Source organism: Anomaloglossus baeobatrachus, chromosome 1, assembly GCF_048569485.1.
Source record: "Anomaloglossus baeobatrachus isolate aAnoBae1 chromosome 1, aAnoBae1.hap1, whole genome shotgun sequence".
NCBI lineage: Eukaryota > Metazoa > Chordata > Amphibia > Anura > Aromobatidae > Anomaloglossus > Anomaloglossus baeobatrachus.
Genome location: NC_134353.1, coordinates 5,667,186 through 5,683,317, shown reverse-complemented (window position 1 = coordinate 5,683,317; position 16,132 = coordinate 5,667,186). Strand labels below are relative to the sequence as shown.

The following is a 16,132-nucleotide window of genomic DNA, read 5'->3' as shown; positions in this document are numbered from 1 at the left end:
GATCTGATGTGTGTGGGTGTACGATCTGATGTGTGTGGGTGTGCAATCTGATTGTATGTGTGATCTGATGTGTGTATGGGTGTGCAATCTGATTGTATGTGTGATCTTATGTGTGTATGGGTGTGCAATCTGATATGTGTGGGTGTGCAATCTGATATGTGTGGGTGTGCGATCTGATATGTGTGGGTGTGCGATCTGATATGTGTGGGTGTGCGATCTGGTATGTGTGGGTGTGCGATCTGATATGTGTGGGTGTGCGATCTGATATGTGTGGGTGCACGATCTGATATGTGTGGGTGCATGATCTGATGTGTGTGGGTATGCGATCTGATGTGTGTGGGTGTGCAATCTGATTGTATGTGTGATCTGATATGTGTGGGTGTGCGATCTGATATGTGTGGGTGTGTGATCTGATGTGTGTGGGTGTGCTATCTGATGTGTGTGGGTGTGTCATCTGATGTGGGTGGGTGTGTGATCTGATGTGTGTGGGTGTGCTATCTGATGTGTGTGTATGTGCGATCTTATGTGTGTATGGGTGTGTGATCTGATGTGTGTGGGTGTGCTATCTGATGTGTGTGGGTGTGTGATCTGATGTGTGTGGGTGTGTGATCTGATGTGAGTGGGTGTGTGATCTGATATGTGTGGGTGTACGATCTGATATGTGTGGGTGTGCGATCTGATATGTGTGGGTGTGTGATCTGATGTGTGTGGGTGTGCTATCTGATGTGTGTGGGTGTGTGATCTGATGTGTGTGGGTGTGTGATCTGATGTGTGTGGGTGTGCGATCTGATGTGTGTGGGTATGCGATCTGATGTGTGCGGGTGTGTGATCTGATGTGTGTGGGTGTGCTATCTGATGTGTGTGTAACGGGGTGCCGGGGGTGCCTCGGGGCTTGTAGTCGTGGCCCCCTTTTCTCTCAGGCCAACCCCCGGCTCCGCCGTCACTACTGGGACAGGGGATTGTTCTGTGGGGCAGAGTGTGGTGTAAAAGAGCATACTTTCAGCCGCAGGAAGACTCTTCAGGCAGGGATCAGATAAACCAAACGACATCTTTATTGCACAGAGTTTCACAGACAGCTCAATGCATGGATTTTGTAGCGCACGGTCACAATTCCTGTCCGGGGAAATCTTTCCTTGTTGTCTCCTCTAGTGGGGATGTGCCCGGCTACTCCACTTCACCTAGGCTCCCACTCCGGCTAACACAGACTGGACCCACACCAATTCTGCTTCACCCTTGAGGACACTTCTTCTCTTTTTCACTTCTTTCTTTCTTTCTTTCTGCCCACTCAGCTCCACACTCTGCCCCTGGCTGTTCCTTCTCCCCCGTCCCGAACTGACTTCAACACACACACACTTCTCTCTCTAAGCTGCCGGCTCCTCCTCTCTCCTGCCCTGTTTCTATGGGGACAGCCGTCCCACCCGGGCTCTAGGGGAAACCCCACTGCACAGTAAAAACATGTTTATTAATAACATCAACAGTAACTACCCCAGAGTGAGGTATCTTCAGGGGGAAACTGCACCTCCTTGTAAGGGGTCTGCCCACCCCTTACATGTGTGTATGTGCGATCTGATGTGTGTGTATGTGCGATCTGATGTGTGTATGGGTGTGTGATCTGATGTGTATGGGTGTGTGATCTGATGTGTGTGGGTGTGCTATCTGATGTGTGTGGGTGTGCGATCTGATGTGTGTGGGTGTGCGATCTGATGTATGTGGGTGTGCGATCTGATGTGTGTGGGTGTGTGATCTGATGTGTGTGGGTGTGTGATCTGATGTGTGTGGGTGTGCGATCTGATGTGTGTGGGTGTGCTATCTGATGTGTGTGGGTGTGTGATCTGATGTGTGTGGGTGTGCGATCTGATGTATGTGGGTGTGCGATCTGATGTGTGTGGGTGTGTGATCTGATGTGTGTGGGTGTGTGATCTGATGTGTGTGGGTGTGCTATCTGATGTGTGTGGGTGTGCGATCTGATGTGTGTGGGTGTGCGATCTGATGTGTGTGGGTGTGTGATCTGATGTGTGTGGGTGTGTGATCTGATGTGTGTGGGTGTGTGATCTGATGTGTGTGGGTGTGCTATCTGATGTGTGTGGGTGTGTGATCTGATGTGTGTGGGTGTGCTATCTGATGTGTGTGGGTGTGCGATCTGATGTGTGTGGGTGTGCTATCTGATGTGTGTGAGTATGTGATCTGATGTGTGTGGGTGTGTGATCTGATGTGTGTGGGTGTGCGTTCCACTGCAGATCCTACTGTTCAGCATCTGGTGAGTATGATTAAGGTCTTCTATCTTCTTTCTTCTCTCTTTTGGGGGTGTCTGCTTTCTATATTGTATATTTTGTAATTTCTTTTCAGCAGCGTGCACACTACTATTGAACCGCGACTAGGGCTTATTTTCGGGGTAGGGCCTATATTTAAGCCTTACACATAAAATGATGAAAATTTGTGCTTAGGCATATTTTTGGGAAAGACTTATTTTTGGAAAAACACAGTAGTTCTCATCTTTTCCTTCAGATGCCGGTGTCCCGCTGCTCAGATCCATGTTCACCTGGAAGCTGGAGAAAGGCAGGACGGACAATTCATCCCTGCTGCTACGACTGCGTCCTGTGTTCAGAAGGAGAGATCTCCAATATGACCGGTAGGTACAGTAATAGGCTGCACATGTTTTTTTTTAGCAGAAACTAAAAAAAAAAGTATCTGCTCAGTCACAGACTCGTTGCTACATCAGATGCTTCTTCACTTCTGTGGAGACACGAGGGTCAGTGGGTGGTCTCATCTGCTGGCTGTCTTCAGAAAAACCACACGGACTAGGACTCATCCCACTGAACGCTCGCGCTCCATCGTGGGCAGAACACTACTCAGACAGCACAGGTGAGGGCAGGGGTGTATCTAGGCTTTCCAGCACCCGAGGCAAGAATTCAGTTTGGTGCACCCCTAACCAAGTAGTTTGGGTGGCCGTCATGTGACTAATCATTCATATGTGATTTGCACACTTACAGTCATGTGATGACAAACTTCTCTTAATAATTCTCTCGATGTTCAATGAAAAACGTTGAAAGAAAAGCTAATTGTCACATGAAAGTATGAAAGTCACACAAGAGTGGAGCCGCCATGTGGTGGAACCAGCGAGCAGAGTTGAATTGTGACAGTGGGTATGGAGTACCCCATGGGGCCTTGGGGAAATACTCATCGTTGGGCCGGTGGAGGGTCAGCGGATGTCACAGGTGGCCCTGTCCGGTTTCATGACCCCGAGATGTGTGGCCAGGGATTAGCCGCCACTGTGGGTGCTGTGCTCTGGGGCAAATGGTGTCACAGGTCGGATGGTTCGGCTTCCCACAGGTAGAGCTAGGCCCCAGGGAGACTGATGGGGGTGGCAGTCTATGGTAATGTAAGCTGGAGTGCAGGGCTGAGGACACTGACAGTAACTGGACAACACAGGCCAGTAGTTCTTTTACAGGTCAGTTGTTATGGTCCCGAATTTACAGTGGTCCAGTCAGCCTGGTAGCAGTGGGGTTCTCTCCTTGCCAGGTAGTTTTACACCTTCCTTAGTGCGCTCTGTGCATGGGTCACTGTGGCCTGAAGCAGCACAGCGTCCCCCTTCTGGAATACTATATGCCTTGCCCCCTGTGGCGGGTAGTGCAAGCCGGATGTATGTCCGACTTGTATTTTTACGGCCCCGGGCTCTTTGATGCTACTTCGCCTTGGTGGTCTCTGATAGGCCAGGAGAAGTGGAATCTCCTGATCTTCAGATTTTATCGCTGGGCTGTTAGCCCCCTACAGTCGAGGACCCCATTGTCCTGATTTTTGCGCTCGGTCCTGGAAAGTTTACAAGACAGCTCTCTTACAGCGACCGTTCTCCTTTCTCGCCTCTCATGTTCTGAGGTCCCTCTTCCTGTCTCTCGGTCTAACCCCTCCCCAGCCCAAAATGCACAAGGAAGCTCGTCCCAATCAGGACTTGAGCTCCCCCTTTTGGCCTGAGTTAGGAAGCATTGTGTGTGACTGTACCTGACATAGAGATTTCTCTGCTGTTTCCAGGCATAGCATTGCCCCCCGGTGAGAAGAACAACGCCACTGTGGCTCCCATGACCATTGGGGTGCCACAGGTATATTACTCACTGTTAAAACTGAGGATACTACAAGGCTTAATTTTGTAACTAAAGGGGTTGTCCAGGTTTGAGATGAAAGTTTGCAGTGACTGTTCGTGCATGCTCTGCACACTGTTAGGATTCTCCAGTGCCAGTAACGAGAGTGGACGATCATGAGCAAAAGTATGCAATTTGTATATTTAGCTCCCCACAGGGCAGGTGTTTTAACCTACTTGTCGCCGGGTCAGGGGTGCAGATCCTCTGCGTCATCACGGGGTGGCTTGGCCTTGTTCATTTGCCCCGAGGCGTACAGGAAGGGAAGGATGGCGGTGAACGGGAGTCAGAAATGGAGGATAAGGGTGGTATTTTGAGGTGGATGGGGGTGACGGCTAGGAAAGTCTATCAGATGATCGTGACGCCACTTGTGGTATGCAGCCAGGTATTCGGCCGCCGCTGCAGAGTCTCTCAATGGGGCAGATGTTAGGTGCAGTGTCACTCCTCTAAGGCGGAGCAGGATTACTCCGGGAAAGATGATGGATGATGGACGGGGGTGGTCTTAGTCCCCGTTGGTGCCGCAGCGCTGGGCGCAGGCAAATGAGAGGCATGGGCTGCAGTTCCAGGTGTCCGGAACTCGGGCTGTGCCTCCAGCTCCAAGCCACGGGCCCAAGTTGAGAGAGGAATGCTAAACTCCAGTTGTGAATGCTAGGTGTTATCCCAAGCTGTGTGGAAGGTTCTATCTCAAGTGTGTTGGTTGCGCCTACTTCTACCCCACGTGGTGCCCACCCCCAGTGGTGGTCCTAGTGACTGGGAAAGTCCCATGCTTTGTGATGGCTATCTCTCCTGTCTGCTCTAGTCCACCCACCTGTGAGTAAGTGCCTTACTGTTGTATATGTGTATTTTGTGAAGGCACCAGCAGGTTAACCTCCTCGTGACCCGTGATAGACATTACCCCTTTAAAATGGAATAATACCCTGTGGTGCATGAAGCCCAGGGGTGCCACATATACTTCTGGCCACATTTTGATTTGAGGTGTCCAGCCTCAATCAATTCATTTTCATTGAGCATGAATGTTCAGCTCGTGACCACATCTATGTAAATGTCTTACTTGCAGTTTTATAACCTCCTACTCTCACCGCTGTCACTAGAGTATCCTTACAGCGTGCAGTGTGCGCAATGTGAGAATTCAGAAGTCTGTAGTCACATAGAGTGACACATAGAGTCACTGCAGGCTCATCACAAACTTGGATAACCTCTTTAATGCTCCTAACTAAAGTTGAGCGTGGTTCGCGGTTTGAGGTTCTCCAGTTCGCGGCTCGAGTGATTTTGGGGGCTGTTCTAGATCGAAATAGAACTCGAGCTTTTTGCTAAAGCTCGATAGTTCTAGATACGTTCGAGAACGGTTCTAGCAGCAAAAAGACCAGCTAATTCCTAGCTGGCTTTCCGCTGTAATAGTGTAAGTCACTCTGTGACTCACACTATTATGAAATTTCAGTGTATAGTGTGCGGGAACAGCGCATTCAGATCACTGCTGTATGTATAATGGCGATCGCCATTTTTTTTTTTTCCTTGTCTTCCTTCCCTAAGCGCGCGCGTGTAGTGGGGCGGGCCAGCATGTCAGCCAATCCCAGACACACACACAGCTAAGTGGACTTTTAGCCAGAGAAGCAACGGCATGTGTGATAGGATGTCCATGTCACATGTCCCTGCATTATAAAACCGGACATTTTCCTCCAGCACGCCATTATCTGACTTCTGCGTCCTTGGTGTCAGACATCACTGGCGCAGCTCCTATCGCCGATACTGTTGTGTATGCTCCCTACACAGCGCTGTACAGCATAGGGATAGCACTTTCTATCAGTCCTTTTAAGGGCTCATACCGGCAGGGTCAGAGCCATAGGTGACAGGTCCTGAAAGCAGAGTTTAACAGCTTCACAAGATGACAGCGTCTGTGTAGCTAAGGTCAGGGATTTCCTCGCTGCATTTCCCCATTAGGAGGGATAGAAAGGCAGGCTTCTTTTCCTCTACCCAGACCCACAACCCTGCCACTGTACCCTCCTGCCCTTTGCACACTAAAACTCATTGTTACTAAGCCATTATACTAGCAAACACTGAGTGAACTTAGTGGCATCCTAAACGTGGCTATTGGACTTCTGTATAGTCCCACTAGTGCCAAAATATTTGCAGCACGTCTGCCTGCATTGCACACTCAAACTCATTGTTACTAAGCCATTATACTAGCAATTTATGCTGCCAGTTTAAGGGCCGTAGTTGCATTGTCAGGGATAATTATTCTTTATTATTCTGCTGTTAATAAAGCTAGACCACCGCTGCAATCTACACCACCTCTCAATTTTTACTACCACATTTTAAGTGCACAATCTTGTCGCAATCAACATGAGTGGCAAAATGACAGATGCTGGTGGAAAGGGGAAGAGGCATGTTGGAAAAGGAAAAAAAGGGTTTGTCCATGGGGAAGGTGGCAAAGCTCCATTAACATCTGCTGAAGATAGACCATCTACCAGCAAAAGTAAGATGTCTACTACTTACCGTGGACAATCCGATGTGCTCCCTTTTTTACGGACACGAACAACAGGAACAAAGGTAGATGATGGCCAAAAAAGGAAAATGCTTGAATGGATCTCAAGTGGTCCAACAAGTGCCCTCTCAGCCACCTCAACTACCGCATCCAAAAAACACCAGTCCTCTGAGTTGTTATCCCAATCACACTTGCTTTCTCCCAGCTCTGAAGTCTCCATCCGCCCTGCACAGTATGGTGGAACTGAGATGAGTGAGTCTGCAGAGCTGTTCATTCACACTATAGCCTGGGAATCAGAGGTCTGCTCCCAAGCTACAGTGAGTACAGACCAGGAAATGGTCTGCAGTGATGCCCAGAACCTTTGTGACTCTGATTCAGGCTGTGAGGACCACGTTTCTGAGCATAATGTTGACCCTTTGTCACAAACTGTAACACCTGTGGTTATAGACAATGAGGAACATACTGATGACGATGAGACGCAGATACCAGATTGGAATGACAACTTAAATATTCGGTCAGGGCAAGAAGAGGCTCAGTCTGAGGGTGAGGGGAGTGCAAACACAACAATTGATGAGAAATTTCTAGATCCCACCTACTGTCAACCCACAGTCAGGCACTCGAGGAGGTCAACAGAGGCGGTGGAGGAGGATGCAACCGGCGACAAAGTTACCTTGCGCCTTCCTGGACAGAGTCGGAGCACTGGTAGCACGTCTACAACTGCATCATCAGCCACCACTCTGCCTCTGAGCACTAGTCGGGGTGGCTCAGCAGGTCGCATGCCCTCTAAGCCTTGCCTAGCCTGGTCCTTTTTTGACATAGAAAAAGATCGCCCAAATTATGTGATGTGTAAAATTTGTCGTGATTCTGTTAGTAGAGGTCAAAACCTCAGCAGTTTGACAACTTCTTCCATGAATCGTCACATGAATAAATATCATAGGTCCCAGTGGGAAGCTCACCGTGCTGCAATGCGGCCTAGCGGAGCGAACCATCCACGGCCTGCCTCTTCCAGTGCATCCACGCGCTCTTCATCTTCTAGGACTGTGGGGACAGCTGTCACACCTGGTTTTCCACGCACAACTTCCACCACTGTAACCGCAACAGGCAGTTTGCTTGGTAGGTCGTCAGTTGGTTTGGAAGGGGAAACAAGTGCGTGTGTACAGCTCTCTCAGACATCGATAGCACCAACATTGGATGAAGGCAACATCATGTCTCTGCCTGCACTTTCCTCACAAACCTGCATTTTTCCAGGGACACCCTACTCAACACCGTCTACACACAGCAGCCAGATCTCTGTCCCTCAGATGTGGACAAATAAAAGGCCATTTCCTGTGACCCATGACAAAGCTAAGAGGTTGACTTTATCCCTCTGTAAGCTCTTGGCTACCGAAATGCTGCCTTTCTGCCTGGTGGACACACAGGATTTTAGAGACCTTATGTCTGTCGCTGTGCCCCAGTAACCAGATGCCCAGTCGCCACTACTTCTCTAAGAAAGGTGTGCCCGCGCTACACCAGCATGTCGCACACAACATCACCGCTTCCTTGAGAAACTCTGTGTGTGAACGGGTGCATTTTACCATCGATACTTGGACCAGTAAGCATGGACAGGGACGTTACGTGTCGCTGACTGGGCACTGGGTAACTATGGTGATAGATGGTGAAGGGTCTGCTGCACAAGTCTTGCCGTCCCCACGACTTGTGTGTCAATCCTCTGTCTGTCCAAGTTCCGCCACTGCTTCTGCCTCTTCCACCTCATCTGTGTCCTCCACCTCCGCCCAAGCCTGCCTGGTCAGGCCACCAGCGTTCTCACTGCGCAGAAGGAATCATGCACCCCTCATTACTATGCTGGCAGCAGAGCGCAACGTCATCAGGCGGTCTTTAGCTTGACATGTCTTGGGAATAAGAGTCACACGGCTGAGGAGTTGTGGTCAGCTCTGCGGTCCGAGTTTAATAAATGGTTGTCTCCACTCAACCTGCAGCCTGGTAAGGCCGTGTGCGACAATGCTGCAAACCTGGGTGCGGCCCTTCGCCTGGACAAGGTGACACACGTACCTTGTATGGCTCACGTGTTGAACCTTGTTGTCCAGCAATTTTTTAACACACTATCCCGGCCTAGATGGCCTTCTGACCAGGGCACGAAAACTGTCTGCTCACTTCAGCCGTTCAAGCGCCGCAGCTGAGCGACTTGCATCGCTCCAGAAGTCTTTCGGCCTGCCGGTTCATCACCTGAAATGCGATGTGGCAACACGCTGGAATTCGACTCTCCACATGTTACAGCGACTGTGGCAGCACCGCCGAGCCCTGGTGCAATACGTCATGACGTATAGCCTGGGCCAACGAGATGCAGAGGTGGGGCAGATCACCCTGATGGAGTGGTCTCAGATCAAGGACCTATGCACCCTTCTGCACAGTTTCGACATGGCGACAAATATGTTTAGCGCTGACAATGCCATTATCAGCATGACAATTTCAGTCATTTACATGCTGGAGCACACACTAAACACTATTCGGAGTCAGGGGGTGGGACAACAGGAAGGGGAGGAACTACAGGAGGATTCATATGCGCAAGACATAACAACATCTCCAAGGTCCAGACGTTCATCATCACCAACGCGGCAGGCATGGGACCATGTGGGGCAGGGATCAACAAGGGCGCATGGTAGCAGGCGAAATGTTGAGGAAGGTGCAGGAGAACATGAAGAAATGGAGGACGAACTGTCCATGGACATGGAAGACTCAGCGGATGAGGGAGACCTTGGTCAAATTTCAGTTGAAAGAGGTTGGGGGGAGATGTCAGAGGAAGAAAGAACGGTTAGCACCTCTATGCCACAAACACAGCGTGGACTTGGTCCGCATGGCTGCACAAGACACATGAGTGCCTTCTTGCTGCACTACCTGCAACATGACCCTCGTATTGTCAAAATTAGAAGTGATGATGACTACTGGCTTGCCACACTATTAGATCCTCGGTACAAGTCCAAATTTTGTGACATAATTCCAGCTATAGAAAGGGACGCACGTATACAGGAGTATCAGCAGAAGCTGTTACTCGATCTTAGCTCGGCTTTTCCACCAAACAACCGTGCAGGTGCAGGGAGTGAATCTCCCAGTTGTAACTTGACAAACATGGGACGGTCTCGTCATCTTCAACAGTCTACCCGTACCAGTAGGACCGTATCTGGTGCTGGTAACAGCAATTTTATGGTATCTTTTCATAATTTTTTTAGACCCTCCTTTGCAAGGCCACCAGAGACAACAAGTCTGACACATAGTCAACGGCTGGAGAGGATGATACAGGAGTATCTCCAAATGAACATCGATGCATGACTTTGCAAATGGAGCCTTGCTCATTTTGGGCTTCAAATCTTGAAAAATAACCAGAGCTCTCCACTTACGCCTTGAAAATTTTGTCGTGTCCAGCTGCCAGCGTTGTCTCTGAACGTGTCTTCAGTGCTGCTGGGTGTGTGCTGACAGATAAGCGCACGCGTCTGTCCAGTGACAATGTGGACAGACTGACATTCATCAAAATGAACAAGTCATGGATCCACAAGGAATTTACTACCCCTGTGTCATCCTGGGGAGAGTAAATGCTTGTGGATTTGGAATGTGCTTGATGCAAATCAAAACATCCTGTTTGCAACTAGGGCACAAGTGCTGCCACTGAATGGGTGGGTGTGTCTGTGTGGCCCAATTTTTGGAAAAAAGGGAGACACCGCTTGGAGTAACCCTTGCTTACATTGTTTTTAAAAATGATCCAAGATGAACAGAGCTGGGATCAGGAAAGACTTTGCTACCTACCCCGGTGTCATCCTGGGGACGGTTAAGAATGTCGTATTTTTGAATGTGCTTGATGCAAATCTAGCTGTGACGTGTACAACTAGGGCACAAGTGCTGCCACTGAATGAGTGGGTGTGTGTGGGGCACAATTTTTGGAAAAAAGGGAGACTCCGCTTGGAGTAACCCTTGCTTACATTGTTTTTTAAAAGGAGCGGTTCAGCAAAGACTTTGCTACCTAACCCGGTGTCATCCTGGGGACGGTTAATTATGGCGTATTTTTGAATGTGCTTGATGCAAATCAAAACATCCTGTTTGCAACTAGGGCACAAGTGCTGCCACTGATGGGGTGTCTGTGTGGCCCAATTTTTTGAAAAAAGGGAGACTCCGCTTGGAGTAACCCTTGCTTGCTGTGTTTTTAAAAATGATCCAAGATGAACAGAGCTGGGATCAGGAAAGACTTTGCTACCTACCCTGGTGTCATCCTGGGGACAGTTAAGAATGGCGTATTTTGAATGTGCTTGATGAAAATCTAGCTGTGAAGTGTACAACTAGGGCACAAGTGCTGCCACTGAATGGGTGGGTGTGTGTGGGGCAGAATTTTTAGAAAAAAGGGAGACTCCGCTTGGAGTCCCCTTGCGGTGTTTTACATGATTTTAGAAGGGCGTGCCATGCCTATATCTGTGTCTCGTCCTCTTTTTCCTCATTACTCTCTTTTGTTTTCGCATGAGAATTTGTTCTTGTCACTTTCCCATGTGTTTGTGTTGTGTTGTGAGTTGTTTGTCACCTTTTGGACACCTTTGAGGGTGTTTTCTAGGTGTTTTTATGTGTTTGTGAATGCCTGCCATTGTTTCCTATGCAGTTCGAGTTCGGTTCGTCGAACGTTCGACGAACCGAACTCGAACGGGACCTCCGTTTGGCGAACCGAACTTGAGCCGAACCACGACCGGTTCGCTCATCTCTATTCCTAACAACATAATTAAAAGCCTAGTAACTTTTAACTTGTTAGACGGCAAAAGACTTTATTAAAGATATTGTCCACTACTTTAACATTTATGGCCTTTACTTTTGATAGGTCATCAATGTCTGATTGGTCGAGGTCCGTCACCTGGCACCCCAGCCAATCGCTTGTTCTAGGTGCCGTGGCGGTGGAGGCAGGTGACCGGAAGTGCTCAGTTCTGGGTCTGCTCTGTCTTATGATCGTGGCATCAGCAGACACTATCAGAGGATGGAGCAGATCCAGAAAATAGCATTTCTGGCCATCTGCACCAAGAACAGCTGACATCAGAAGTAATGTGCCAGTGGGACCAAGGCCTAATGATGGAACATAGTATCCCAAATAAACATTTACATTCAGGTACCTTATAGATGAAGTTGTCTCTGTGCCATTTCTTTATATTCTTCATATTGTCCTGATGCCATGATGAATTTTTACATTCATATATCGTCTCTGCAAATTTCCATCTTCTCCGGTCTTCTGCAGCACATTCTGACACAATGGCCCTAAAAATATCAGAAAGATTATAATACTTCTGTTTAAAAATGTATGCCCTACAATGTGCAACAGAATAAATAATGGCCTCTCACTGTGTTCTCTGCAGAAAATATTACCCACACCTTGTCCCTTTTATGGCACATGCCCTACTCACTTCCTTCTCCGTTCCATACTTATCCCACTCTTCATGCTGTCCTCTACACTGTGTTCCCCCCATACTGTCCAGTCTTTATACTGTACCCTCTCATCACACACCCGTCCTCGCTTTGGCCTCACACTGTCCCCTGATCCTGATGCTACCCCCTCTCCATGCCGACCCCCTCCACTACCCAATCTGTGGGATTCTGTTCTGTGCCCCCTCACCGTTTACTTTTCCCTTACCGTCTCCTCACTACCTCCTTTGTGTCCATATACTTTTCCCCCTCACTCCCCATCCTACTCACTTGCTCCTCATACCATGTCACTCTTTATTCTGTGTTTTCAAACTTTCTTTGCCGTTTGCTCCCCATACTATGTCCATATACATTCCCCCAATCGCTCCATATGCTATGTCTGTATATATCACCCCTCATCCTCTTTCTCCCCATACATCAATCACCCCTCATCCTTTCTCTCCCCATACATTAATCACCCCTCATCCTCTTTCTCCCCATACATCAATCACCCCTCATCCTTTCTCTCCCCATACATTAATCACCCCTCATCCTCTCGGGGCTGTCCAGCATGGACTGCCTGTGGAGGAGCAGGAGGAGGAGAGACAGTCTGAGGAGGAGGGGAGGTTTGGGGAGACAGAATGTATTCTTAGCGGTGACACAGAAAGGTTTCCAGTTCGGAGTCTAGGACACATGGCACAGTTCATGTCACAGTGCCTTTCTCATGAGTGTCGGCTAGTCCACATTTTGGCAAACAACAAATACTGGTTTTGCACCTTCCTTGACCCACGCTACAAAGACAAATTTGCTTCGCTACTTGTCGAGGCAAATAATGATTGTACTATGGAAACATTCAATTTGTATTTCTTAAGATCAAATAAGTTCCATTGTTTCTCATTCAAGACTATTTTGTCTTCTATCATCTAATGAGACCACATGACTAATCTAACTTGTTATGCTGCTGCAATTTAATTGTTCGTCACAATCACCAAGGGCCATATTTTTCAAACCTTTGTACATTATGCACTGGCACAAGCACTGTACAGGCTACACTGTCTATAACAATTGGTCAGGCAGTCTCTATGTGTGTTCTTTATTGATGCTGTGCTCCACGGTATGTTACACATGGCCCCCTGCAGAAATAGATTTTTTTAACTCCTTGGCATGTTATGCACCGTTGCAAATCCTACCAATTTTTTTTAAAAAGCAGTTGGGAGTACCTTTTGATACTGTGCTCCATGGTGTCTGAACAAAATTCCCCCTAGGGAAACTGAATTTTTTTAAATCCTCAGCGTTAGCTAGTGGAATAAAGCCTGAGTTCCACAGTGAAACAACTAACACTTCCATGGTGCTGCATGCTTCACAAACTGCAGTATAAGAAGTAGGCGATGATGCCTCCTGCTCCCAACCTGCTTTTGGCCAGATGCAATAATCATCATCAGCAACATCAACTTCGATGTCCCAGCGTGGCGTTCATTTGTTCATAATACAGACATTACTGAATAATTATTATTATTATAGTATCATTAATTCTACGGCGCTTTACAAGTTAAAAAGGGTATACATAAAATCTAGTACAACAATCATTAACAGTACAAAACAGACTGGTACAGGAGGATAGAGGACCCTGCCCGCGGGTGCTCACAATCTACAGGAAATGGGTGAGGGTACAATAGGTGAGAACAGAGCTGGTTTCGCAGTGGTGTACTGGACTCAGAGTTATTGTAGTTTGTAGGCTTGTCGGAAGAGGTGGGTCTTCAGGTTCCTATTGAAGCTTTTCACAGTAAGAGAGAGTTTGATATGCTGGGGTAGAGCATTCTTGAGTATGGGGGAGACACAGGAGAAATCTTGTATGTGATTATGGGAAGAGGAGATAAGAGAGAGTAGAGAAGGAGAACTTGTGAGGATCTGAGGTTGCGTGCAGGTAGGTACCGGGAGACTAGGTCACAGATGTAAAGAGGAGGTTGTGGATGACTTTGTAGGTCATGGTTAATGTTTTGAACTGGAGTCTTTGGGCAATGGGAAGCCAGTGAAGAGATTGGTAGAGTAGTGAGGCTGGGGAATAGCATGGGGAGAGGTGGATTAAGCGGGTTACAGAGTTCAGGATAGATTGGAGGGGTGCAAGAGTGTTGAAAGGGAGGAAAGAGAACAGGAGATTGCAGTAGTCAAAGTGGGAGATGAAGTGGGCATGTACTAATGATTTTGCTGATTCTTGGTTAAATAAGCCACGGATCCAGGAGATATTTTTAAGTTGTAGTCGGCATGAGGTGAAGAGGGCTTGGATCTGCAGCTTGAAGGATAGAGCAGAGTCGATGGTTACTCCAAGGCAACGAGCTTGTGAGACTTGGAAGAGTGAGCAGTCATCAACTTTGATAAATAGGCTTAGTGTAGGAGTTGAATGAGGATGAGGAGAGACAATGAATTCTGTTTTGTCCATGTTAAGCTTTAGGAATCGCGCAGAGAAGGATGAAATAGCAGAGAGACATTGTAGGATTTTGGTTAGTAAGGAGGTAATGTCAGGTCCGGAGAGGAAGATCTGAGTATCATCAGCATAGAGATGATACTGAAAGTTATGCGACTCTATGAGCTGTCCCAGGCCGAAGGTGTAGATGGGCAACAGCAGGCGTCCAAGAACAGAACCTTGGGGGACACCAACAGCTAGAGGGTGGGATAAGGAGGTGGTGTGAGAGGGGGAGACGCTGAAAGTTTGGTCGGTTAGGTATGAAGAGATCCAAGATAGGGCCAAGTCTGTGATGCCAAGAGAGGAGAGAATCTGTAATAGGAGGGAGTGGTGTACTGTATCAAAGGCAGAGGACAGGTCCAGGAGGAGGAGGACAGAGTAGTGTCGCTTGGCTTTGGCAGCTAGTAGGACATTGGTGACTTTTGTTAGGGCAGTTTCAGTAGAGTGATGCGGTCAGAAGCCAGATTGCTGGTCAAAGAAGGAGCAGGAGGAGAGGTATGAGGACAGTACAAGATGGATATGCTATTCCAGTAGTTTTGAGGCACAGGGGAGAAGGGATATGGGGCAGTAGCTAGACACAGAGGATGGGTCAAGAGAGGGCTTTTTAAGAATGGGTAAGTTGAATAGAAATTGAATAGAGGGCCACTGGAGCTGGTGGTGTTCTTGGAGGAAGAGGGCAAGGCCAACACCCAAATGGCCACATTGGCAATAGCACTGTAAAGTGTTATGGAGTACGTACTCCAACTTTCACACTAATGATATAGGGGATGCATAAAACTACAAATGACTGCCATCCCTCCCCAATGTATGTTACAGGGCCCAACTAAGGGCCCTAAGAAGTCTGAAAATTGAAGACAGCCAGCAGCCCTTTCTACATTTAAATAGAGGGCCACTGGAGCCGGTGGTGCTGGTGGAGGAGAAGGAGGGCAAGGCCAACATCCCAATGATCACATTTTAGCTGACCTTTTAAAGTGCTGTCGAATATGTCCCAAAAATAGAGGTGTGAGACAGACACCAATATAAATGTATAAGTTACAGCCCTTTCTAATCGAAAAAGGGAGAAAAATGTAAAAAGTGATGTGACGACATGGACATTGTCCATGCAGCTTGAGATTCATCCAATGGGAGAGGCGATCTTGTCCAACCAATCGATGAGGACGCAGTGTGCCCAGAGGGAGGGCTGTGGCTATAAGAGAGGACATCTTTAAGCCCCCACGTTGATAAAGGTAGATGAATGCGGATGGATCCAGTCTAAGCTCTTAGGAGCTGACTAGAGGATAAGGATACCTTGTGGCTTCAATCTAGGGACTCCGGTTCCGGTTGGAGACCATATCCACAGTCTAGGGATTTCGACCCTGGCTGCCAGGATTATATCATCATACCAGGACTACCTAAGGAGGACACTCAGGTTGGGACAATCCGGTCACCTGGCTAAAGACTTTGCAGACCTCACACAGCTTCCTAAATCTGGCGCTATTCCTTTCTCGGCGGGTGCCCGCCGAAAGCGGGTGCTGCTGGATTGGAGTAAGCGGCCCTGGAAGCTCTGAGGCAAGGTCATTCTAATCCCTGGTGAGCCAGCGGAAGGGTGAGACTCTGTTGCCTGTTACATTTGTGTGTTTTGCAGGTTATGTGTTATGTGCC

At 48.2% G+C, this 16,132-nt stretch overlaps 1 protein-coding gene across 1 annotated transcript in view; it reads left to right on the top strand.

The window, feature by feature from the left end:
• The window catches only part of LOC142313059 (vomeronasal type-2 receptor 26-like), a 64,008-nt gene that overhangs the window by 35,961 nt on the left and 11,915 nt on the right, over positions 1-16,132 (top strand). The window contains exon 3 of the mRNA XM_075352046.1: positions 2,506-2,629. Coding sequence (XP_075208161.1) covers positions 2,506-2,629 — 124 coding nt within the window. The remainder of the gene's footprint in view (positions 1-2,505; positions 2,630-16,132) is intronic.